Genomic DNA, 24921 nt, shown 5'->3' on the forward strand with positions numbered 1-24921 from the left:
TACCATACGCTTATTTCTCTTTTCTCTTCCACACTTTATCCTCTCTCTCTGACTTCTCATCCAGTCTTCCCTCCCAAAGCTACACTTTGGAGCTCTATGTACGTCGAGAAATCGTCGTGCATTTAAACGACACGAATCCCTTTGAACATCAAAGTAAATCGTAAATTATAAATGAGATCAAGTTCAATATGTACATACAAATCAAAGTCGATTTCAATAACCTAGTTTCATTCAATGGGTATTGATTACCATTGGAAAATGGTACTCAAAATGTAGAATATTGGTGTAAAATTCTAGTATGTAGATTTTGGAAAACGTAATTAAACGAAAATTAATAGCTCCAGAAACATTCGAATCTTTCGCATGTAGTAGACGAATATTAGGTGTAAGTACGATACGGCAATCATATCATTGCATTGGTATTTTAACTTTTAACACGTCATGGTTGCGGTTGCGGGAGAACTGAAAGATTAATTAAAAATAAAAAATAATCTGAAGCTATAGGTTGCGATTACAATCGTTCCATTATTCGATCGAAACTATGTATTCACAAAATATTCGAATTTATTCGGCCAGAATGTGGATAGATGATCAAGTAACGCTTTTTAAAATATTTAGAAAGAGTTTGAACCTATTTCGTTCGTGTTTTCGAGTTTTCCATTTTTGAAGTACCTGCGATACTATTCGAAGCTATTAAGTTAGATTAAAATCCTACTTGTAATATACTCGATCCCATAATGCTACTTTGTAAATGTCAGCGACATTTATCGATCGATTCGAGTATTGTCGAATCGTTTGTCGTTGACCACCATGACGTGATCCCTCTCACGACGTGATAAATATTCATCAGGCCCGATTAAATATTCCGTCGTTCGAGAGGAACTTGAGCGGCTTCGAGGAGCCGATATCCCTTTTTTTCAACATCCTTCCTAAAAATTTTCAATCCCGTATGGCTTCTTTTTATTTCGGATTTCTCATCTAACCGGAAGTTCACTTTCGACGCAAAAGTATCTTCTTCTCAACGATGATCTGATGATTTTTGTCAGTAGTGCGTGTGATTCCATGCAAGCGTGCTTAAGAAAAAATAATGAAATCTCTTAAACTTAAATAAATTGTAATATAAAAAGTCAATACGCACTCGTTCCTCGATTTACTAGACGTTTTATATTTATTTGCGCGTTCTTCTTCCTTTTTTTTTTTTTTGTCTCTTTTTCATATCCTATTCTTAAAGTAAGCATAGATTTATCCTAAATCACTCGTCTACTATTTCGTAGGATTTGAAATATAATATCTGTAATACTTTTTTATATTTTTCTTTTTCTTCTTTCTGATTTACGTTGGTGTAACATTAGCCGAAACTGTTGGCACGAGTTCGAAACATTTTGTACATTTCGTCGAAATAGAAGAAATACTCAAAGGCACCCTTGCTCCTTCTACCTTCGGACACAAGAGGGAACATAATGAGGGTTCGAAAGCTCTACTCAAAGCTAAGAGGACGAGAGGGAAAGAGAGAGAGAGAGAGAGACAATATGTTGCTCCCTATAGGTACCTCAACTTCTGTTCGGCTTTTTCATCTCGTTCTTTCCACTTTTCTTTCTCTCTTTTGCCAATCTTTTTTTACACATATACACACTCAGTAACGCATACACTCACTCAATCGCACACATGCACAAAAACATACGTACAGGGTGTTCCGTTTATCTCGAAAAATTGGGATATTTCGTGAGATATTGAACTTGTTACGTGCCACAAAAAAATTTCCTTTACTTCTTTAAAAATTAAAACAAAATTTTTTTCCTCTCCTGTTTGCCACGAAAGGTCGTATCGCATAATGATGTCAACTTTTTTTTTTTTTTTTTTTTTTTTTTTTTTCTTCTTTGAAGAGGATCGAGTGGCGTCTGAAAAAATTTCAAAGACTAATTAATATTTTTAAATGGACACTGCACGCATATATTTTTTTTTTTTTTCATATTCAAATTTTAAATATGATTTCAGTTTCACATTCAAAATTTGCCGTACGTAATCATTTATTTTTATAAAATGTTATAAGTTACATAATGAATTTGATCTCTCTTCACCGGATCTGAAAAAAAAAAACAAAAACAAAAGGAAACAAACCAAAATCATCATCGGACGGTGCGCCATTTCGTATCGAACGAATCTATGAAAGAAATATTTTTGTCTCCTTTTCTTTCTTTTTCTTTTTTTTTTTTTTTTTTTTTTTTAATAGATTCACTTCCTCAAGAGATATTTGGACTTTTCAAGATAAACGTTACACCCTGTATATACGCATATCTAGTTGAAGCTGTTGTTTCCCGATATACGTATGCATGCATGAACTCGTATATACCGAAAGGGGTTGAACATCGATCGTCATAACTTGCAGTACCCGATACTCAACGTCAAGTTCCCTCATTTCTCTCTCTCTCTCTCTCTTTTATTTCGAAACGTTCGACCTGAAACAATACGTATTGAATACCAAGCAGAAATTTAATTAGCAAACTCTTTCTACGACGGCAGATGCGCGTTAGGGTTCGAACGTCGTTTCGAGTGTTCTCGTATGCATTCCTTTTTCCTTTCTTTCTTTCTTTCCCTTATTCCCTCTCTCTTTAACCCTCTTCCACCCCTCCGTTTTCCTTTAGAAAAATTTTCTCTTCGTTCTCCTTTCGCAAATAACACCCCTAATAACTTCGATTCGATCCTCCCTGTTAACGATCGGTGTGAGCTTTACTCCTTCTATCCCTCCCGACCGATCTACCGATTACCACCCCTCTTTTCGATTACTTCTTTTTAACGCGAAAAGTTTTTAACGAGCACGTGCCTTCGATTATTCTGCAAGTCGCTCGCGTATAATATCACCACCCTCGATAGTACCACGTTTCTCTTAAAATCCATTTTTTGTGTTCTTTCTTTTTTCTTTGCAAGATCGTCGCTCGCGATGATCGCGACTTTACGGTTGATTCGTTTGGAAAAAAAAAGAAAAAAAGAAAAGGTGAAAGAAACGAAAATCAGACGAGAAAGGTGAGAAAATTGCAAGAGGTAATCGTTAACAGTGTGTTCTCTTTGTTTTTTCTTTTTCATTTGTTTTTGTTTTTTCTTCTCCCTTTTCTCCCTTCTGTTCCGCAAAAAAAAATATATATATACATATATAAATAATCAAAGAAGAAAAAGAAAAAACGGAAGAAAAAGAAAATAAAGGAAGGGCACAAGCAATATCTTTCAGGTAGCCAAGGGCCTGGCTGGCAGACTAGAAACTACTTTGCGGTTCTTAAGCAGAAGCCAGGAGCTCGTCTTTCTCTTCGGGACCAGTTTCTCTTGGTGCTTCACCTCGGTCTTCTTGTTTTTGCTTACCCATAGGCTCGCGATCCTGTCCCTTCTCTTCCTTCTCTCTCTCTCTCTCTCTCTCTCTCCCCCCGTCCTTTCATGTCCTCCACCTTCTCCCTCGTCTCCCTTCTTGCCCAGCCTCTTCCATTTATTCTTATTCTTGGAAGAATTCAGTGGTTCTCAACCAGACCGGTATAATTAATTCGAAATATTTAATATATCCGAGTATTACAAAGCTACGCGTAAGTCTTACGACAAAGAGGACTATTTTTAAAAACTCGTGTATTATTTATTGTTGCTTTCTTTCTTTTTGTTTTTCTCTCTGTATTTTTTGTTTTCTCTGAAGGGACTATACAGTTTCTTCGGTAAACAGAGAGAGCTGCTCGTTTTCTTTTTTTTCTTTCTTTGTACTTTTTTCACGATCGAAGAAATACCTTCCTTCTCAGTTTTGACGCGAATGAAACATAAAAAAAAAGGGGGAACGATGAATTCAGCATCCCAAAAGCTGCAATAAAACGTTCTGCACCGGCACTTATACTCGGCCGAGACACGATATATATTAACGAGTTTTTTATTTAATTACCATCCTGTCGTGCGGTCATTACGTTCGATAATAACTTTATCGAGACTGTCCCTTTTCTTCTCTCTCTCTCCCTCTCTCTTTCTCTCTCTTCGTCTCCCTTTTACAATTTTTACGCTTTCCGTCTATCAGCGTCTTTTTTTAACCTCGGATATTAATATAAAGATTTCATAGAAATATATATATTTATGAGAAAAATTATAAGAAAGGATCAGAAAGAAAGTTCGTATATCATAAATACGATTTTACAAATGGAGAAACTCCATTGGCGCGCGTTCATTCGCACGGAAGAATTCGATTGGAGAAATCGTACGAGGAATCGATCTCCGGGAACGATCAATGAGACCGCGTTGTTTCACGTACATGTGTGCTTCTTTTCATTCCTTTTCCTTCTTCCTGAACGACAGCATCTTCTTCTTCTTCCTCTTTTTCTGCTTTATCTTCTTTTTCTTCTTCTTCTTTTTCTCTTCCTAAAGAGAATTTCGAACGATCGACTTTCACGACCAAAATCAAAACTTTTTTCTTTTTTATCCGATTGACGAACTCAAAACGAACATTGCCCCTCGCAGATCCTTTCCCTTCGAGCGAAAAATACCAAAGCTTATTTTCCGACACGAGAAACGGGATCCTTTTCCCGTCTTATTCCTCTACGTTTTATCTTTGTAAAAATACTCCTTTGTCGTATTCCTTTTCTCCTCCTCCACCTTTCCCTTTGCCCCCGAAGGATGGAAGGAATACTTCAATGCGAATCGACCATGCTTCGAAAAGAAACGTGCGCGTATTTAATTAAACCGAGCGTATAAATACCTTCGATGTCTTTTTGAGTCACGTCAAATTACAAATCAAGGAGACAGAAACACGAGGAAGAAAAGGAAAGAAGAAAAATAAAGAGATACAAAGAGAGAAAAAAATAGATAGATAGAAAAAGGGAGAGAGATAAAGAAAAGAAGATAACAAATCAAAGGAAAAAAGTACACAAACACAAAGCACAATGTTCCCTCTCATTCTCTAAGGGAAGTCAATGTCATCGTGGCGGTCAAGGAACGAAAAGGTCGACCGCACCTCTTTCAACTTCCCTCCCTTTCTTTTGGAAAAATAAGTAGTAGTAGTAATAGTAGTAGTAGTAGTGGTAGTAGTAGTAGTGGTAGTAGTAGTAGTAGTAGTAGTTCCATTACCTGGCCATCAATCTCGTCGTCTTCTCAAGGCCCTTAGCCAAAGAAAGAAAGAGAGAGAGAGAAAGGCAGAGAGTGACGCTGGCAAACAGGATCAAGTCTTATTTCGAATTGAAAATATATTAAATAAAAAAGAAAGAGAGAGAGAGAGAGTGGGAGAAATAAGGGTAAGAAGGGACCACAAGAGACCTTCGAAGATCAGGTTATGCTAACTGGAGCTTCTACGTCCTACGCTCATCCATTTATATGTGGTAGTTGCGCTCTGTGCTCTTGTGTAGAGAGAAAAATGCGTGTGGAAGGATACACACATACGTGCGTGTGTGTGTAAACGCGTGCGTTTACGTGGAAGATCGAAAGGAGGAACTTTACTTCTACGGAATCGAGTCTTCTCTCTCGAAGAGAGGAAACCTCGCAAAGGATGAAAAAGGAACGAAAGAGGAAGAGAAACGACAACGACGACGACGAAGACGACGACGCGGATCGTCGTTACCTATCGTACGAAGAGTTTCCTATAAGGAATCGACGCTTTTACGATCTTTCACGTTCTTCGGGCGAATCGGTTTAAGATGTACCTCGTTTACCACTACAACGACTATATAAAGCCTTTCGAACATACGTTTCTAAATTTTTTATTTTCTTCTTTGCTTTTGGATATATTTTCTTTTTTCATTTTTTTTTCTGACTTTTCTTTTTCCGTTTTTCTTTTTTCCCCAACATCTTTTTTCTCCTCCCTTTTTCCTTCTCTGTTTTTTGTTTCCTTTTTTTCTCTCTTTTCTCCTCGGACATATTTTTTCTTTTCATTTTTTCTCTCTCTCTCTTCTTCCTCTTTCTTCCTGTCGAGTAAAGAAATGTAACGCGTTACGTATCTTTAGCGAGGAAATCGACTGGAAAGCCATTTCCTTAGAGAGATGTAAAATAATCGGGTCATTTAAAGATACGCTCGATAATCCGACGGGTAATCGAGCGACGAAATCGATCGGACGGTTATTAAAGGTGATACAAACGATGCACTTCTCGAAAGCATCTAAACGTTACATTGTATGTATATACGTATGTATATACGTATGTATATCTATATATGTATATGTGTATGTACTCTGCAATTTTGCGTTCGCCACCTCGTCGGGACTAATTTTGAGAATTATCGAGCGCCCGTGAAACCCACCCACGTGTTCATGACGTTCGGTCCTGCAACGAATCGAAGAAGGGAGCTAAGAGAAAGAAGGAGAGAGAGACTCATGCGTGCATACACGCGAAACGCAGCATTATGCAAGAACGAAGTGGAGCTCCGTTCGCGTCCTTATTTGTAGACTGCAATTTCGCAGGTACCTCTACCTAAGAAAGAAAAAGAAAGAGAGAGAGAGAGAGAGAGAGAGAGGATTATATCGAGAGAAGAAAATTGAGCCACCCACGTTGAACTTTCCATCCGAGTACGGTTGGTAGGTGCGCCATTTCGAGGGCGAGAACGTGATTGCCGAAAGATAATTATAATTAGGTTCTTTTCGAAAAAGCTAATTCGACGGAGAATATTTTTTAAGAGAAAGAGAGAGTGCTTACATACACAAGTAAATATACATACACATACATACGCACGCGTGGGTAACACACAAGTGATACACGAATCCATATATGTATCTATACATAAATATATATATATATATATATATATATATATAGCGTGCGTATGTGTGTATCTACAGATAGATGGAATAAAATTTTACCGCTGAGAAACTATCTTTTATCTGTTACATGAGATAAGTGCACATGAATGTTTGTTTTTTCTTCATTTCTTTTTTTTTGGTCGACTCGACGGACATCGAAAAAAGGAATAAAAGAGAATAATGAAGAAGAAAATATATACATATGTATATACATATAAAAATAATAATAATAATAATAAAAAGGAGAAAAAACAGGAGATAGCTCGTTGTCGTAGAACTCTCTCCCAGTAAGCATGGACTCTTTACAACCGCGTACCTAATTGGCTGTCACTCTTTGGAGCTCTGAAAAGACATCGCTGTCGTCGTCGTCCTCCTCGTTTTGAAAATTTTCGCGTCCTTTCTGCGAGACGCGATGCGGTACGTGAAAGCGTACATAGTGTCGAGAGAGAGAGAGAGCGCCTCTTTCTCGTGCCAGTTGCTGTCGTCAGTGGAACGTGTCAGTACATAGATGCACGTATTTTATATACAAACACATATACACAGATATATATATATATATATAGAATACTTTATTAAATATTCTCTCTCTCTCTTTCTTTTCTTCTGTTTCTCTGACGACGTGCTCGAGAACAGGACGTTTCGTCATCGAATCCGATATTAATTCGAGACACGAATTTCAAGCAACATCACGATCGATCCGGTACGTGTACATACTTAGCTACATACGTCGAAAGAAAAAGAAAGAGAGAGGAGGGGAAGAGGAGTTCTGGAACGTAACTGAAATGCAGCTCTTCTTATCGAAGGCAACCCTCAGAAAGGCTCTCACCAGTGCTCCTGCTATTCGTTCTCCCACATGGTTATATATCGGAACGAGTTTAACGTCATGAAAAGTCACGGAGAGCACGCCGCAGAATTGAGATAGACGAAGAAATAACGATAGAAGGAACTAACCGAGTAGGACAAGTAGACACGAACGAGAGAGAGAGAGAGAGAGAGAGGAAAGAAGAACGACCGGCTCCTTTAGCAGAGAGCTAAACTAGTTCGCTTAGGATAGAAAAACTGTTCCGGGAAGGAGATGGCGATCCCATAAGTATGCGTGCGTTTCACTCTATGCGTGTACCTATCTACGATAATACTAGGGATAAATAGAAGAAGAAAAGGACGAAGAGAATGATAGTACATACATACGATACATACGATACATACACAGATACGTAGTTACATACGTAGATACGAGTAGGACATAGATGGCACGAAAGAAAACGTGGTGCAAAGGAGGAAGAAGAAGAAGAAGAAGAAGAAGAAGACAAAAAGAGTTAAGAAAAAAGCTCGTATATAACTCTTCCCTTTGTAATCGTTTAAAGCGATCCCAACGTTACAGCCCTCTCTCTCTCTCTCTCTCTCTCTCTCTCTCTCTCTCTCTCTCTCTTCCTCGGGCGAGCTCGCACGATCCTTCTTTCGACTTTTTCTTATTTACGATACTCCTTTTCCTTTTTCTTACTCTTTCGCAGCACTGCTCGTCCTGCGAGACGAGTATCGAAGGGTCGCTTTACGAGCCGGTCTTCCGACTCGACTCGACTCGACTCGGTTTTACGCCTCGATCGTTTCGTTCCCCTTGTTCGATCACTTTTCTGATCTCTAAGAATGTTTTCGCGAAAGTTTTCTTTGCTTTTTAAGACGTTCTTTTCTTAGAAAACTAGTGTTTTCCTTGAATTTCTAACTAACGTCACCCCTTAGAAAAATAATTAAACGTAAGATCGCTCTTTCGAGTAGGAAAATTTATCAAAATGAAATTACAGAAAAAGAGAAAGTTAAAAATTACAAGAAATGTTTAAATTCATTAAATATAATTTTTTGGAAATTAATATAATGAATGCATTGTAATGTAAAACTTAATAACTTATTTGTCTTAAGTAATAATTTTACGTTGTACTTAATAACTTGAAATATAAAACATATTGTTCAATTCAGGAATAATATAAGAATTTAATATGTTTAAGAATAAAATATCATAAAAATGAACGAACGGATTGACAATTCAAGTTTAACATTTTAATAATAATCATTTTAATTAAATCATTACTTAATAACAATTTAGCAAAAAATATTTCTAAATACGATACATTTAAAGGTTTACCTTTACATTCGTGCAATGAGATATCGTCAATAATGTTATTGACAAATTGATTTGCCAATTTTTTCAGTTATTGTTGACCCATCGTAAAATTATACATCGTCATTTATCTTACAACGTAGACCCAACCGCTTACGAAGATGTTATTCTTCGTGTTAGTCAGTTTTTTAATGGCAAAGCTCTATTACGCGCTTCCTTAAAGAACAACGACCGTAACCTGTCAGATAGAATCAATTCGATAATTCTAACACATCTTAGCAAATTTTCACACCTTCTTCTTCCTCTATACAAACTCTATAAAAATCAATACTACAGACATATCTCTGAAGCAAGGCATTCTCTCTCTCGGTCGGTCTTTCTCTCATTTTCTCTCAACTTAAATATCATCAAAGATAATTTGAGATATGTATGTACTAACTTGTTCGTGTCTCAATTTTCTGCATTACAGATCTTGTGGATGGGAGTATGTTTCGCGAAGAAGGTGTGACGACATACTCGCAGCTGCTTTTCGACGTTGCTAGACAGCAGGTCGTCGTTGGTGCACGGTAAACTTATCTTTTTCTCTTTCGCCCTTCATATATACACAAACATACACACACACACACACATATATATATATATATATATATGCGTATATGCGTAGTTACATACGCAGGTATATATACATGTCTTATTTTGACACGTTTACTCCCACGATCGGTCGAATACGACGTGCCTCTTTAATTTCCTCGCGATAACAAGTTCGCGATGGGATAAAAGCAACAAATTCTCTAGACGTGGGATACTAGAGAGCGGAAGTACCGAATAAACGAGCATAGGCTTGTAAACGATCACGACATCGACGGTTTATTGGCGGCAAGCCAGAGTTGCTACCCGATGCAATTTCGTTTTCCCCGAGCGTATCGGGAATAGATTCGATCTCTCCTTAGAAGAAATAGAGAGAGAGAGAGAGAGAGAGAGAGAGAGAGAGAGAGAGAGAGAGAGAGAGAAGGAAAGAGTATTCAGTAAAACTGCACTCGCACGATGCATACCAAGACTTACTTATTGTTAGACTTAAACGTTTTCGAGTGAAAACGGAAGGAAAGGAAAGTCTAAACTATATATACCTTTTGAATCCGAGAAGAAAATTCTTTGCTTCTTTTCGAAATTGAGTTCAACCATCCGTGAAAGAACGATCAGATTATACGCGAATGAGCGTCAAAGGTTTTCTTTTTCTTTTTTCTATTTTCTTTCCAAGAGCATTAATTATGACATTACGAAACAGAAGAATCCATTGAGAATTATTTACCAACTACGTAAAATTTTTTCTTCCGGCACAATATCAATCGATTTGACCAAGATTTTTAGAAAATTCTAAGAATAATTGTTTTCTATCTCATTTTCATTTTGTATTATTCTGATAAAAAAGTAACAAATAGATAAACTATAATACAATTGTACGGAAGGAAAAATTTTTTCGCCGTAAAATGAGAAATTCGATTTTGTCCAAGTGCCAAATCTCACCTTTATTTTATATGTATATATATTTTCTTTTCATTCTTCTTAAAACGATTTAACGTTACATAGCTCAGCGACAATATTTATAATCCGATCCATTCGTTCATTCTATTAATATTCTTACGCAACGCGGTATAAAAAAAAAAATAATGATAAATAAATAAACCCGTAAGATATTTATACGCACGTAAAAAGTTTATACGAGATATTTATATTTATTATTATAATTAGATATGAGGGATTGCTCGACGAGAGCAAAGGAAAGAAAAGAAAAGAGAAATAAAGGAAAAGAAAATGCGGCGACACGAAGACTATAGGTGGGAGTAGACGCGCGAACAATTTTATCTCGTCTCCCTTGAGGTTTAAAGCGGTAGTTTGCAAAAGGTTGCCACCAGACAAAACACGACCCAATCGAAGAGAGCAACGCTCCGTTTTCTCCTTCGAGTACGTCGCGGCACGACTTTTAAATGCGTTCATTTGCTTTGGCAGCCGGCCAAAAAGATGTTCACCGTCTATGGGTCTCTACATCTGTAGAAGATCTCTGATCTCTACGTAAGAGATCAGCCATACTCAACCTGCTGCCCTGACAAACTTTTATACGCTGTACGAAACACCCCGTACTCACACATTAACAGATACTTTTTCTTTTTTTTTTTTTTTTAATCCGATAATTCAATCTTTTAGATTATAAATGAATTGCTGCTCGTATCATACGTCAGTTATACTACATTAGAATATTATTATTAACCTAATTTATCTGAAAATAGTTAGATGTTGGTTTCAACGTTAAAAGTTATTTTACATCAAATCTTGTATAGATTTTGAAGTTTCTTTCTTACATTATTATATTATGAGGTATAGCGTAAGTGAGGACCGAGGCAAGTTGATAAATTGAAATTATCTGGACACTGTGTATATCTAGCTCGAACAGTACTAAACGTTTTATGTTTATGGTTTATCCATTTCCTACGCTGACAAATAAAAGCTGTTATTCAATCGTTTTCGTTCTTATTGAGAATAAGTAAATATTCGTATTTGAGTTTTCAATTCGTTTGGGTTACGCCATGTAAAATTTTATAACCATTCAAACGTCATGTAAAATTTTATATCCTTGATTATTAAGTATCGGACAGTATGGGATGAAGTAATTACATTTTATTACTTTGTTTATATGCTTCATATATTTTTTATGGAAATATGCTTTTTATGTGAGAGTAGGTTCATAGTAGACAATTTTTTTTTCTCATGCATTTTGATATAGCTTATCGATTTGAAAAAATTACGACCATTGGTAGCAGTAAGATAGATATAAAGTATGAAATTTCTTCAAAAAGAATCCGTTTCTTTTTGCACGTCGTCTGGTAAACTAATCCTTTCTTTCTACTTTTCTAAATAAAAAGGAAAAAAAGAAAGAAGAAAAAGTCTTACAAGAAAGTTATATTGTCGCTAAAGAAGATCACGCGTTCAATTTTACTCTCTAGCGTATGTACATGATGTAATAAAAAAAATAATGAGTAGTATTGTGGCAATCTATAGGATTGATCTATTGAATCTATTGGACAAATAATGGCACGATTAAAGATTACAATAGAATTATTTAAAAGTCTGGGGATTAGTCTTAATGCACATTGCAAATACACTTGTAGATATTGCGGATCGACGGATATACCTAAGTATACTCTAGAGAGATCGTTCAGAAAAAGAATATATACCCTACGTATACACATAGGGTATACTTAGGGTATATATCGTTCGGAGAAGAGGAAAAAAGACAAAAAATGTTGTTTACCCACGCGAAAATTTTACAAACTGAAACGAAATAGAGAAGTGTCTCGCGCGTGTCTTAGCGGATTCGAGATCGCGAGCGAGCCAACGATCGATCGATCGATCGATCGATCGATCCTTCGCTCATTCGTTCGTTTCGATCGATACGCGACGAAAAAAAGAAAAAACAAGAGGGTTGTAGATACGCGCAAACGTTCGTGCGCATTCGTGCGCGGTTTCTATTAATAGAACGTTAAGTTATTAGCCGTCTCTGCCCACGCCTATACTTCGAAACGTACGCGCACGCTTTTTATAACGAGTCTGAAGCGTGCAAAGTGTATCGACTTTGGTTCGGTTAGGTAGCTTACGTAGGTAGGTTGGTAGAAATAGATATATAAGTAGTGGTACCAAACGAGAATCGAGTTTTGATCACGGTTAAGAACAACCTTCTCGAGATCAAAGATAAAAATTTACATGGCGATCGTCCTCTCCTCTCTTTCATGACGACTTTATTTTAAGAACTCATATAAAAGAAAAACAGAGAGAGAGAGAGAGAGAGAGAGAGAGAGAGATATGTATACACGTATGTATGTTTGTATGTATTTATCTACCTACCTACCTACTCTTATCTCGATCGGGTAATTATTCGCTTCCTCGTCCGATCTAAGGATCTAACGGTCGATTTCGATCGCTAATGTAGATCTTGCAGTATCATCGTGCGTCAGTTATTCGCCATATGTATTTATCATTTATACGCCATCTTATAAAGATATTATTGAAATATGGCTATGGCGAATGTGGACTTGAATGTTACGTTCTTATCGTGTCGTGATATTAACTATCACGAAGGCCATGATAAGTTTTATTTCATACAAATATAATGTGTATATATATATATATATATATGTGTACATATTAATTTATTTACATATATATATATATATATATATATATATGATGTTTTAGTTTATGTTAATTAATGCGTATTTAATATGTAATATTATGTATGTAACTAATATGTATTTAGTTAATCGTTAATTTTATATATATTCGATTTAATCGTTTCGGAGAATGTTCACGAAATTTCGACTTATAAAGAAACTGGACGTGTCGATACAAGGAACGAAAAAGGAAAGAGGCGAAAGTGTGCGGAGTTCGTGGTAAAGCCAAGGGGGAATTAATAATCAAGTCCAAGAAATTTTCGGAGATATTGAAAGTCTGAAAAAGTTTCGTATGATCGTTGAAACCGCGATCTTTCTCTCTTTCTTTTCTTTTTCTCTTACGAAAGAGTATAAGCTTTATGCGAAGTGTCAATGGTATATAACATGCAAGAAGATAAAAGAGAGAAAGAGAAAGAAAGAAATTGTAGGGTGTATAACGTGCGTGAGATCGTTCACGATGGTCGACCACAGGTGTTAGGAATTTCATACGTGATCATCGACGTATCGTATTTACGATGTTGTCTCCTGAAGTTGCGGAGTTAAGCCTCTGGACCACCTCACTCTCTCTCTCTCTCTCTCTCTTTCTTTCTACTTTTCAATCCTCCGAACCACTACTTGCAGTACCTTCCCACCGTGAGAACGAACAAGCACATAATTCCTATATTTTCTCCGTTAACACAGGGTATATATGTATAATACATATTTACACCAATCGCGTTTGAGCGCACGCGTTTATAGCCGCGTTTAACCATATATAGAAATGTGATACCGATTTAAAGGAACTGGGAGTGGGGTGGTTTTTATAAGTAAAAAAAAGAAATATAATAATAAAGTATAAAGCAATAAAATTCATTCCAACGTATCTCGTAATTTCCGTAATGATTCAATAATGAAGTAATTGAATTGCATCGAAATCGTGGTGCAATCGATTTATAAAAAAAGAAGAAAACAAAGAAATTATTATTATCCTTGTCCTTCGAATTGTGTGCCCAAGCGATTCGATTAATCGGTCGTTCGAACATAAGTTTATAACGTTTACTCGCTGACATATCTTACAACCGCCATTAAATATAATCGGTAAGAAAAACAGGTATGGTGTACAGTAAGAAGAAAAAGGGTTAAAAAGAGAAAAAGAGAAAAAAATTTACCGATGAAATGGGTAACGTTTCTTAATACAAACGGAAGATCCTGTTGTTGAAATATTTCTTTCGTGAATCTTATATATGGTTACATATGTCTATATGTACTTATGTATTATATATATATATATGCGTAACGATTCATAAAAATAAATATATGAATAACGTTGGAACGGATCCGAAATACATACGTATATACATACATTTGATCCAAACGATTTGATCTATCAAGGAACGCGTGAACTTTTTTCATGGTGCACATTGAACGCGCGTCACGGTGCAACGCGTGTCCCGTGACAAATCGTTACCAGTAGATTTATCTTCCTTGCAAATAAACTCTCTTACCCGCGCATATACATATATATATATATATATGTGTGTATATGTACATATATATACAGAGTGTACCCAATGAAAAGTGTCCATCAGGATTATTACAAAGTCCAGTGATCTTTTTCGCTAAAAAAGAGATCGGAACAGGTCAATATTACTTTCGAGATGGACAAATCCTTATCATAAATTCACCTAATTTAAATTAAGCTCCCTAGAAAGGATGACGAAGCTCTCCCAGCCAATCTCAAAAATTTTAATTTACAAATTCAGATCATTTTCAACGATATCGACAACGGATGAACGTAACTACTCAAGTAAACGAAAGTAGGATTCTCCGAATGTCCATATTATGCGACAGAAAGTGTGGATCAATAATCTTATTACCCAAGATACAAACCCACGCATTCGAACAAAATAAACTGGATGTATTGCAGAATGTTCGACGTAACTCCGAGTGAAAACTTTTTTTTATTACTTTACCGAACTCGACAATATAAATATTATGAACATTTAATGGAATAAAAGTCGTTTTCAACCTGAAAATTTCGTGACTTATTTTATCAAAAAAGAAAAAAAAAAAAAGCAACATCGTAAATAAAAATTAAAGGACGAATATTCGAACGACGTACCACTTGAATTCTGTCGCCGTTTAAAATTATCGATAGGGTAGTTGCCCTAATTTGTGATAAAGAGCTATTCACCTCGAAAACAAGATTGATCTTGTTCATTGGGATATTAAAAAAAAATCAAATCAAATCACTAAATCTCGTATCGTCCTTCTGATGATGTAGAATTTTCATTGGGTACACTCTGTATATATTTACTCGTCTGTATAAGCATCCGCGTTGGCTACATACACGTCGATCACGAAACGTGTCCTTCGAGCTCGCGTACAGGTTGCCAAGAGAGAAGTGAATGCAAAGTAATGCTGAGATAGTTCGGATCACTCGATCCTGACTCTCGATCTATCGCGTCGAAGTCTGTCTCGTAAATCGTAGATCGATTCACGAGACAGACTTCGACGCGATTAGACGGCATCGTATATATTCCGGAAGTCGAGATTATCATACCAACTGTCCACTTTTATTATTCCCCACGTAGTCGACGGGCTTGTTGTAAGTTGAGAGGAGTGTTTAATTTAATATTTAAGGGTTTACATCGTACAACGAGGAACAAAGTTATTAGCAGAGTGTCAACGTTTAAAATCATTCTTGTTCTTCCTCCAACCATAATATAACACTATTGTATTCGTATTTAATTCTTATCAAATTCTACAAATTGAGAATTCTGATGTCGACTGAACTTTACAATGTCTTATACTGAGTCTACGAATAGTAAAAGGAAATCGTAAAAAGATTCGAATTGTTTTTATATAGAATACGTAGAAAACATTAATTTTCTGATCCAATGCAGAACAGTAAGGAATTGCTACTCTTTATTTTTTCATAACTATAAATGATGACAATGTCATTTCATTTTAATAGTTTCGTTAATTTCATTAAGAATAAAAAAAGCAAAGAAGAGAAAAACAATCGTCAACTTTTTACGTAGAAGAACGTAAACCTTTTGACAAAATCGTATCGAGCATGGCAATCAGTTTTCGGAACTATTCCTCGTATAATCACTTTCATCTAACTTATCGTTTCGATTTAATCTTTCAAAACTTCAATTGTTAATCCTTGATTCGACGAACCGATTAAATAATTGTTCAATAGAAAACCGTTAATGAGAAAACGACCTCGTTGCCAGATTCGATAACTTTAATCACTCAACGATCGATATTATCACACTTGCGCAATGTTTATTATGCGTTCTATATATACTCCATATCTCTCTCTCTCTCTTGATTCGTCTCACAAAAGCAAAAGTGAGAAAGATAGATACATAGAGAGAGAGAGAGAGATTGCACGGACTCATAAAGCTTTTCTCCTTTATCTGAAACGCACCAAACGTTAAATGAACGAACGGACAGACGAACGATTTTACGGACAGTTTTATTTGACTTTTGAAAGCGCAATGAAAATTAATGAAAAAGAAAAGAGAAGAGAAGAAGAAGAAGAAAGAAACGAGAGGAAAAAAAATTAGAGGAATCAAAAAAAACAAAGAGAGAGAGAGAGAGAATTATACACGCTCGCTTGTAGGGAAAAGAGAAGTTAATAATAACATTTGAGAACGTGGTGAACATAGGATTTTAAACGACCAACGGGTTCGAGAACTAAGAAGGGCACCACCGGACAGGAGGGAAGAGAAAAGGAAAAGAAGAGAATGTCACGAACGGCGCCAGCTTGGTCCGCGCCTATAACGCAATATGGCTCTTTCTACTTGGACAGTGAGGAAAGAAAGAGAGAGAGAGAGAGAAGGGCGCGTTATGCACCCTCCCCAATCCTCCCCACCTCATCCCTCACCGTCACCCCTCGCTTCTCTGAGTGATCACGAAAGCGCATACATAAAACGCGTGTGAACGCACGTATTTATATTTTCGCGCTTGCTAATCCAACAACCGACGCAGTAACCGGCGCAGCAACCGTCGCTACGACGTTACATTAACATTCGCCTCGAGAAACGAGCGTAGGATTTTCAGAGAGACAGAGAGAGAGAGAGAGAGACGTATTAATAGATTTCCAATAACCGTTTCGCGAATACGGTTAGAAACCGTCGTTTCTATTTAACGATTCGCTTGCAAATAGAGGGAGAAAATAAAAAAAACTAAAATAGAAAAGAAAGGAAGGAAGGAAGGAAGAAGAGAAAGAAAGAAAAAAATCAGAGTCGATGAAGGGAAAGAGAGAAATCCTATAATTGTTTCGTTCGTTCAGTCAATTCATCGTTACATCTGTCAAATGCAAATAAACTGTTCGTTTCTACGTATTATCTTCGTTTTAATCGATCGATCAAAGCGATTGACATTGTTCGAATAACATTTGCCAGAGTAAAAATGATTTCTTTCTCCGATAGCATCTCTGCATAATGCGTTTATTATCATGAAAAATTGGTTTCCATTGAATTATCTGATACAGAAGAAATATTGGTACTCATTTCTGTACGATTTAATATTGGAAAATGAAAAGGGGAAAATATTAAATGTTACGATACTACTACTACTATATTTCGCGTAAAAAAAGTTATTTACCTTCTCGTTGATAATATTATTTATTAGGAGAAAATATAAAAGAGTGTAATAGATACACTCTTATAGAACAAAGAAATAGAATAGAATAAAAAAAATAGAATAGAACAAAATAAATATTTTTGTGTTATCCAATAGAATATTCCTTATCGATTCTTATCAATTAGCTCTTCACGTTTTCGCGTGAACGACTATTTCATGTGGACGACATTGTTGTGTTTGCTTTAATAGTTCTAAATATTACCACCATATATTGCAGCCCTTTCTTGTGAAAATATAATGCACACGTCTCATATTCTATATCGTTACCCTATCACATTTAATTACCATCCACATAGTATACTATCGTAAATGCAATTTAATGTAAGGTAGACCTAAGCAAGTTGACACGTTTTTCAGTTTTTAATCTTTGTAAATATTTGTTTGAGAATTAATTACTTAATCAAAAAAACAAAAATATGCCTCAAACTTCTTCTATTTACTTTACTTACTCTTAAGAGAAACTTTTGAAAGAATATAAATTGGATAGTATTTACTTTCATGATATCTAAGATGTATTTATTTATTCCAATACGGGATAAAGTCGTGAATTATTTTCGAATATTTTTATATTATTTTTCAACATTTGAATATTATTTTAAATATTCCAATCGTTTTATAATAAATATATACCTGATATAATTGAAAGAAATATAAAGAAAGTGAACAATAAAAAAATTAATCACTTTTCAAGCATGAGTCAGAATAAATTAATGTAATAAATAAGTCAGAATAAATTAGTCTTTGACGCATTTCATATGAACCGATTTCATACAAGATACCCACATAAATTAATTCTTCAGCTTGATCGGATTTTAATAATGATTCATTCATATCGTGTGCAGATTATTATTAGCTTCTCTTTAATGAAATTTTTTTTTTTTTTCATATTTTTCTTATCACTGCAAAAAGCCTTCATTTTTTTTTTTTTTAATTGATAAGCCGTATCAATATGACCTAGAGACAGCGGCGTATCAATATACTCCGCAGGAAATCGTTGTATGAAAACATTAAAAAGAAATAGTTAAAAAAAAAAGTGCATATAAACAAAATAAGAAAACGTAATTATCTTATCGTCGAACGATTTCTAATTTTCTATAGTCTCTTTTGGGACGGATTGAAAGGCCAAAACGGGGATATTTATTTTCCTTTATTTTGTTTTGTTTTTTTTTTTTTTTTCTTTCTTTTTATTATATAAAAAGGAAAACGATTGAATAACAACCATTATCGTCAGTAATAAACTGTCTGTCGTATTAAAATAGATAAACAATAAACTTAAAACATCTGATCGAGCAATATATATGTCCGGATAATTTCAATTTATCAACTACAGTTCGGCCCTGTATCAATTTGTCCCGGTCTCTCTTTCCCCTCCTACCCTCCCAACCCCCAAACGAATTCCATTATTTTTTCCAAAGGATCAAACAGGTGGCAATGTATATGACCGTACACATACATTCAACGTCGTAAATCAGATATTCCACATTCCTTACCTTTCATGGGGTGTAACCTATGTGAGATCGTTGATACGCGAATCCTAAGTAAGAATCTGACTACTTTGGCGAGTCCAATTAATTAACAGATTATGGTTAGATTACTAAATGTCCGGAAGAACGTATTAAGAGTAATGGGAGTATTTTATGGGATGAAAATAAAATCTCTATTATCGATTTTATTAGCTATCAGTCGTTGGCACTCCTGTTTCTCGTTTCTAAGCGTTAAACTCTCGTGAGAAATTATATAGTTAAGTATGAGTGTAATATATAAAATGCGTATCGCGAAGCTTCGTAAGTACGTAGACGGGGCCTGGCGGCATCTAACACGTGGGCAGAACGATCTACGGCCCACGGTTTTTCGCGGCCGCAACTAAAAAGCAAAGCAAAGCGAAACGAAATGAAACGAGCGAACGAGCGAACGAGTGTTAGAAACTGTCCTCCTGGCCTTCCTTTCCAAGTCAGCCGTTGTATCATTTCATTTTCTAACTTTGTTTACGTATTACGTGGTTAGATCAGAACATTTAATTAAACTTCTATTTGTTTATTCGATCAATATTATTATTAATATTAACTATAGATAGATATAAATTAAATGATCACTATATGTGTATACATACTGTGTATATATAGGGTAACCCACGGAAATGAAAGAGACGATTGAAATTGGAAAAAAAATGTTATTGGTCGTAAATATCAGACCATGTGCATAATATGCAAATAATTTTATACACTTCTGTGCATCAAAAAAATACAACTTTTCTTTTTTTTAATGGAAACCTATATTTTTGGCTGCATCAGTCGATGAAGTTTTTCTATGTTCTATATAATAAAAAAAAAAAAAAAAAAAAAAAACTGGATTAGTTTTCTAAATTTTTTTCGATAAACATGAACCGGCTGCTAATATTAATCATTACTATTAATGTAGGATTAAGATTCTCATTATTCGTAGTATTACCTATTGATTAACACTCTATAACAGATCTAAATAATTCAGAAAAATTTAACTTCCTAACGTGTAAGTTTAGGGGTATAAGTATACTTTTACGTAGAGCATAAAAAACTGCATGGACTGGTCCAGTCAAAAATATAAGTTTTCATTTAAAAGAAAAAAAAATCTATAGTAGAATTTTTCCAATTCACCGATGCACGAAAGCGCATAAAATTATTAGCGTAATATGCACCGTTTGATACCATTTCTCTATCAGTCGTTGATTTAACTTTGATTTATAACATTTCTTTTTATTTTCAATCGTTCAAGAGATACAGCAGCTGTTCCATTTGCGTGGGTCACCCAATATATACATATATATATATACATTATATATATGTATGAATATTTTGATCAGTATTTAAATTTTTCCTCTCTTTTTCTTTTTTTCTTTTCATTATTTATTTTGCAGATTTACGATCTACTCTATTCTACAGAGTAATAAGAAAATGTGCTGCGAGGCATTTTACTTGATACAAAATACTGTCCTTCAACAGTTCAACTGCTAATTATTATTTGGGCAGGATCTCTGGCCAATTTTTTTTCGAGTCATCTTCTTTTACTTTCGACTGGTTCGTTAATTCTTTAATAACGGGATTACTGATGATCTGTATTTATAAATATTTTGATCGATATTTATAATAAAATATGAGTACGTAATATAAGCGGTCAGTACAAGTATAATAATTAAGTATCAGGGTTGAGTCTATGTTTATTATAAATACTGATCATCTATTTTAAAATACCTTGTAAAATAAATGATCGATATGTATGAATATTTTGATCCGTATTAATAATAAGGTATGACTACGTAATATTCAACGATATACATGTATAAATAATTAAGTTTGTCTGAAGATTGTTTGTCTGAATTTATCGTAAATGCAAATCACCTATTTAAAGTAAATTATATAATAAATGATTAATATATATAAATATTTTGATCGGTATTTATAATAAAATATCAGTAAGTAATATTTAATCTATATATATATTACAAATATCGATTATTTTAAAATAAAATATAAAATAGATGCTATATATGAGAGATAGAGTTGATCGATCATCACCTATATATGTATATATTACAAATACAGATCATTTATTAAAGATATCGATTAAAAATATTTAAAACATTGACTCGATAAATAGCAACCATTTAAATATTCGTTTTAAGGATTAGCCTAAGAACAGATCCCGGAAACGATCGCGATCGACTTTAACGGAGAAAGTAGAGAGATTTTTCACAGGAGAAAGCATTTCTCTTCCTTTACAAGGGGAGCCGATGTGTCGTTCGAAGAATTTCTTATTGGAATCGTCGTAGTCGATTTGTTTCGTTTCTTTTTTTATTACCATTATCGTCATCATTACTTTTCTTCGTATTATAATTGCTTTTTCTTTTTATCATTATTATTATTTTATTATTATTATTATTATTATTATTATTATTATTATTATTATTCGGTTATTAGTATTCTATTATTACTCCAGACGCAAGCTCTCTCAGGTGCAGAAATTTGCCGTAGGACGTTTCGAAAGCTCGCAAGACCCGTCCGTATTCGTCCGAGCGTGCGCGACGGCGCCACGATTTACATTCCTATTTATTTCTCGTGCACGCCTAACGTCACGTCGCTGGATCACAGCTTATCGAATTGCTCGCGGCAGCGTTGAAAGGTAGAAAGGAAGAAAAAAGGAAAAGAAAAAGTAGAAAGAAAGAAGAAATAATAAAAAAAAAAAATATATATATATATAGAGAGAGAGAAGAGAGAGAGAGAGAATCCATAGATATCCGATGCAATATCTCAAAACTGGTTGTATTATAATTGCAAAAAAACTTATTGAGAAAAAAGAAAAATGTGCATCCCACTGAATTAGCTTCGAAGTGTATGTAAACATCTCTTTTATTATTTTTTTATCTTTTTTTTATTGCATATTCACAAAGTAATAGTCATCGACTCTTTCATTCCATCAATTTGTTAAACAATCGTCCATTTGGGTAATATTTTGAAGTCTGTTAGCGCTAAACAAGATTATTGACTCTCAACTCGTCAAAATACACAACCATAATACGAGTCCATTAATCAAATCATTATGATGTCACGATTGTCTCGTTGACGATGCATAGTAGCTGATTTTTTACCAGACACAATTTTAATTGCAAATTGCCAGTAGTATATAATTTAGCAAAAAATAATTATAGGTATTTATTTAAGAAAAAAAAAGAAACTGTATTGACCTTTATAACGCAAAAAGGTTACGAGTAATAAGACAAACAGAAAAAAATAAGAAATTTTTTACACGCAGTTTTTAGCTGCCTCATTGTTAGTGCCAGCGCAAATTTCTCTTATTAAACTTTCTTGCGACCAACAACCGGTCATGAGATATTTACTCGGACGTCTATGAACAGGCGTGTATGTCTATTCGTACACGCACAGCTTTCTGAACTCTCCTTTTGAACATTTTCTGAACTATCGATCGCATAAGTACAAACGTGGATTCCTTTTGTCCAAGAATGGATATGAAATGGACATGAATGAACATTGTCAAAGATACCGTAAGCATGCCATTTAAAGAGCGGATGAATGAAATTAATTCCCTATGTACATACCATACGTCCATTGTATGTAATGGCGCTAGATCCATAATTCAAGTCTTCGATCATCCGGAATAAAATCACGAGAGCTCAACGAAACGAGCGAGAGTGTCTTGTTAATTGTTAATTAACATCGGTTCTAATGTAAATCAACCTCTTTGCTTACATATATATTTATGTTCTCATCGTTCTTCATCCGTTCTATTAACTGTGCCGAGATTACTTTATTATTAAATTATTTGTTGTTTGGTATCTCTCTCTCTCTCTCTCTCTCTCAATTCGTTAAAGTTGGATCTTAGAGTTTGATATCTCTCTCTCAACTCGTTAAAGTTAGATATCAGGGTTCCGTTAAAAATAACGTAAATTAATGAAAAAATAACTAATCGAGGAGAAGTCATCGTAGTTGGATCACTCAGCAAGGGGTAAGAGAGTATTTGTTCACTGAGCAGGAAGCAATCTGTTTCAATATGGCCACTCGTAGGACATAAGTAGCGTACTTAGAGTACTATCTACTTATGTACACGACTCACTTATCTCCTACGCTTTGTTAACCATTCAATTGATAGCTAACCGAGGACGCGGCGCTTGCTTGGTCTTTTTTTGAAGATTTTCTACGATGTATCGATCGATCGATCGGTTCATCTAAACAGATCGTTAACAAATCTAACCGTATAATATAATAATAAAATACATTTGGTATCGTTAACGTGACATATTCGAGAATAAACGATAAAGAAATTAAGATTCTCGTGCGGTTTGATAAATCATGAAGGTTAACGCGAGGTCACGTTATCTCTATACGTGAATTAATAATACAAATCGATATCGGCGTCATAGAGGCGATCGTCGTAAAATCAATGGAAATTAACCTATCGACACGAGCGATTTCCAATGCTCGCATTCACGTTGAGTTGACGGTGACGCTAACGAGCCTGCATGCGACGGTTGCAATAAATTGAACGTCGCCTACCATGCCAGTCACACCTGCGAATCGAGATTATGCACCTAGCTTTTGATAAATCTTTAACCCTTCTTTTTTTTCTTCTTCCTTAGATCGCCAAGAATGTGCGTGCTCTTCTAACTGTCTAAGAGAGAGAGAGAGAGAGAGAGAGAGAGAGAGAGAGAGAGAGAGAAACACATGCAATTCTAATATACATAATGCTAAATGAGCTTTGAAGAATGGTGTTGCAAATGTCATAGAAGAATATCAACGTGTCCACACTTATCGAGTTTCTCGTAAATTTCTTTTTCTGTTTTTTCTTTTAATTTTTACTTGTGAAATCCAAGTAACAAGTGATTACTCGATTATAGGTTTGAGCTTCGTGAAAATATATGTTATTAAAATTTTGGAAAGAAATTTGACAGATCGTTGCAGTATATGTTGTTAGTATGAGAACGCATGCAAACACACATACGTGGTCAAACATATGCAATACGTATAGATCCATAGGGCTACACGTGGGCGAAAGATCCGCGGTATGAAAAGATCTTATTAATTGGCACGCAACTGCCCGCACTCGCACTTATATTCCACTTAAATAATAATTACTTGGTGGAACTATCGCACGGCGGTTGCGCCCACGTAGGCGCCGTTTATGCTTCGTTGCAGCTTCTCTCTCTCTCTCTCTCTCTCTCTCTCTCTCTCTCTCTCTCTCTCTCTTTCTTTCCCTCCTCCCTTTCTTTATTCCTTATTTTTCTCGTTCTCATTCTGTCGTCGCTCTTTCGCGTTACTTCTACTTATTCAGGTGGATACAGTTAATCTATTGGAATTTATATTATTTTTCATTGAAATCTTTTTTCTTCTTTCATTCTTTTCTTTTCCTTTTCTTTTGCAATCAACATGAAATAGAGATTTTTCTTTTTAGATAGACCATAGGGATAATATCTTTCATTCAGTCATATAATTTTATTTTTTCAGAGACAATCTCTATCGCTTAACGTTGACGTCTCTAACACCTTTGGAACACGCCTCCTGGACCGCGCCAGAAGACAAAATAAATACTTGTCAGAATAAGGGCCAAAGCCCCGAGGATTGTCACAATTACATAAAGGTACTTCTCAGCAATGGCAAGAGTCTATTCACCTGTGGTACTTATGCGTTCAGTCCTTGGTGCACCTGGAGAGAGGTAAGATTTA

General features: G+C 35.1%; 1 protein-coding gene across 2 annotated transcripts in view; it reads left to right on the plus strand.

Moving 5' to 3' along the window:
• Positions 1 to 24921, plus strand: part of LOC124428531 (semaphorin-5A) — a 53937-nt gene that overhangs the window by 21766 nt on the left and 7250 nt on the right. For both annotated transcript variants that reach the window (XM_046972686.1, XM_046972685.1), the window contains exons 3-4: positions 9320 to 9416; positions 24704 to 24911. In XM_046972686.1, coding sequence (XP_046828642.1) covers positions 9320 to 9416; positions 24704 to 24911 — 305 coding nt within the window. The remainder of the gene's footprint in view (positions 1 to 9319; positions 9417 to 24703; positions 24912 to 24921) is intronic.

This window comes from Vespa crabro, chromosome 13 (genome assembly GCF_910589235.1).
Source record: "Vespa crabro chromosome 13, iyVesCrab1.2, whole genome shotgun sequence".
Classification (NCBI taxonomy): domain Eukaryota; kingdom Metazoa; phylum Arthropoda; class Insecta; order Hymenoptera; family Vespidae; genus Vespa; species Vespa crabro.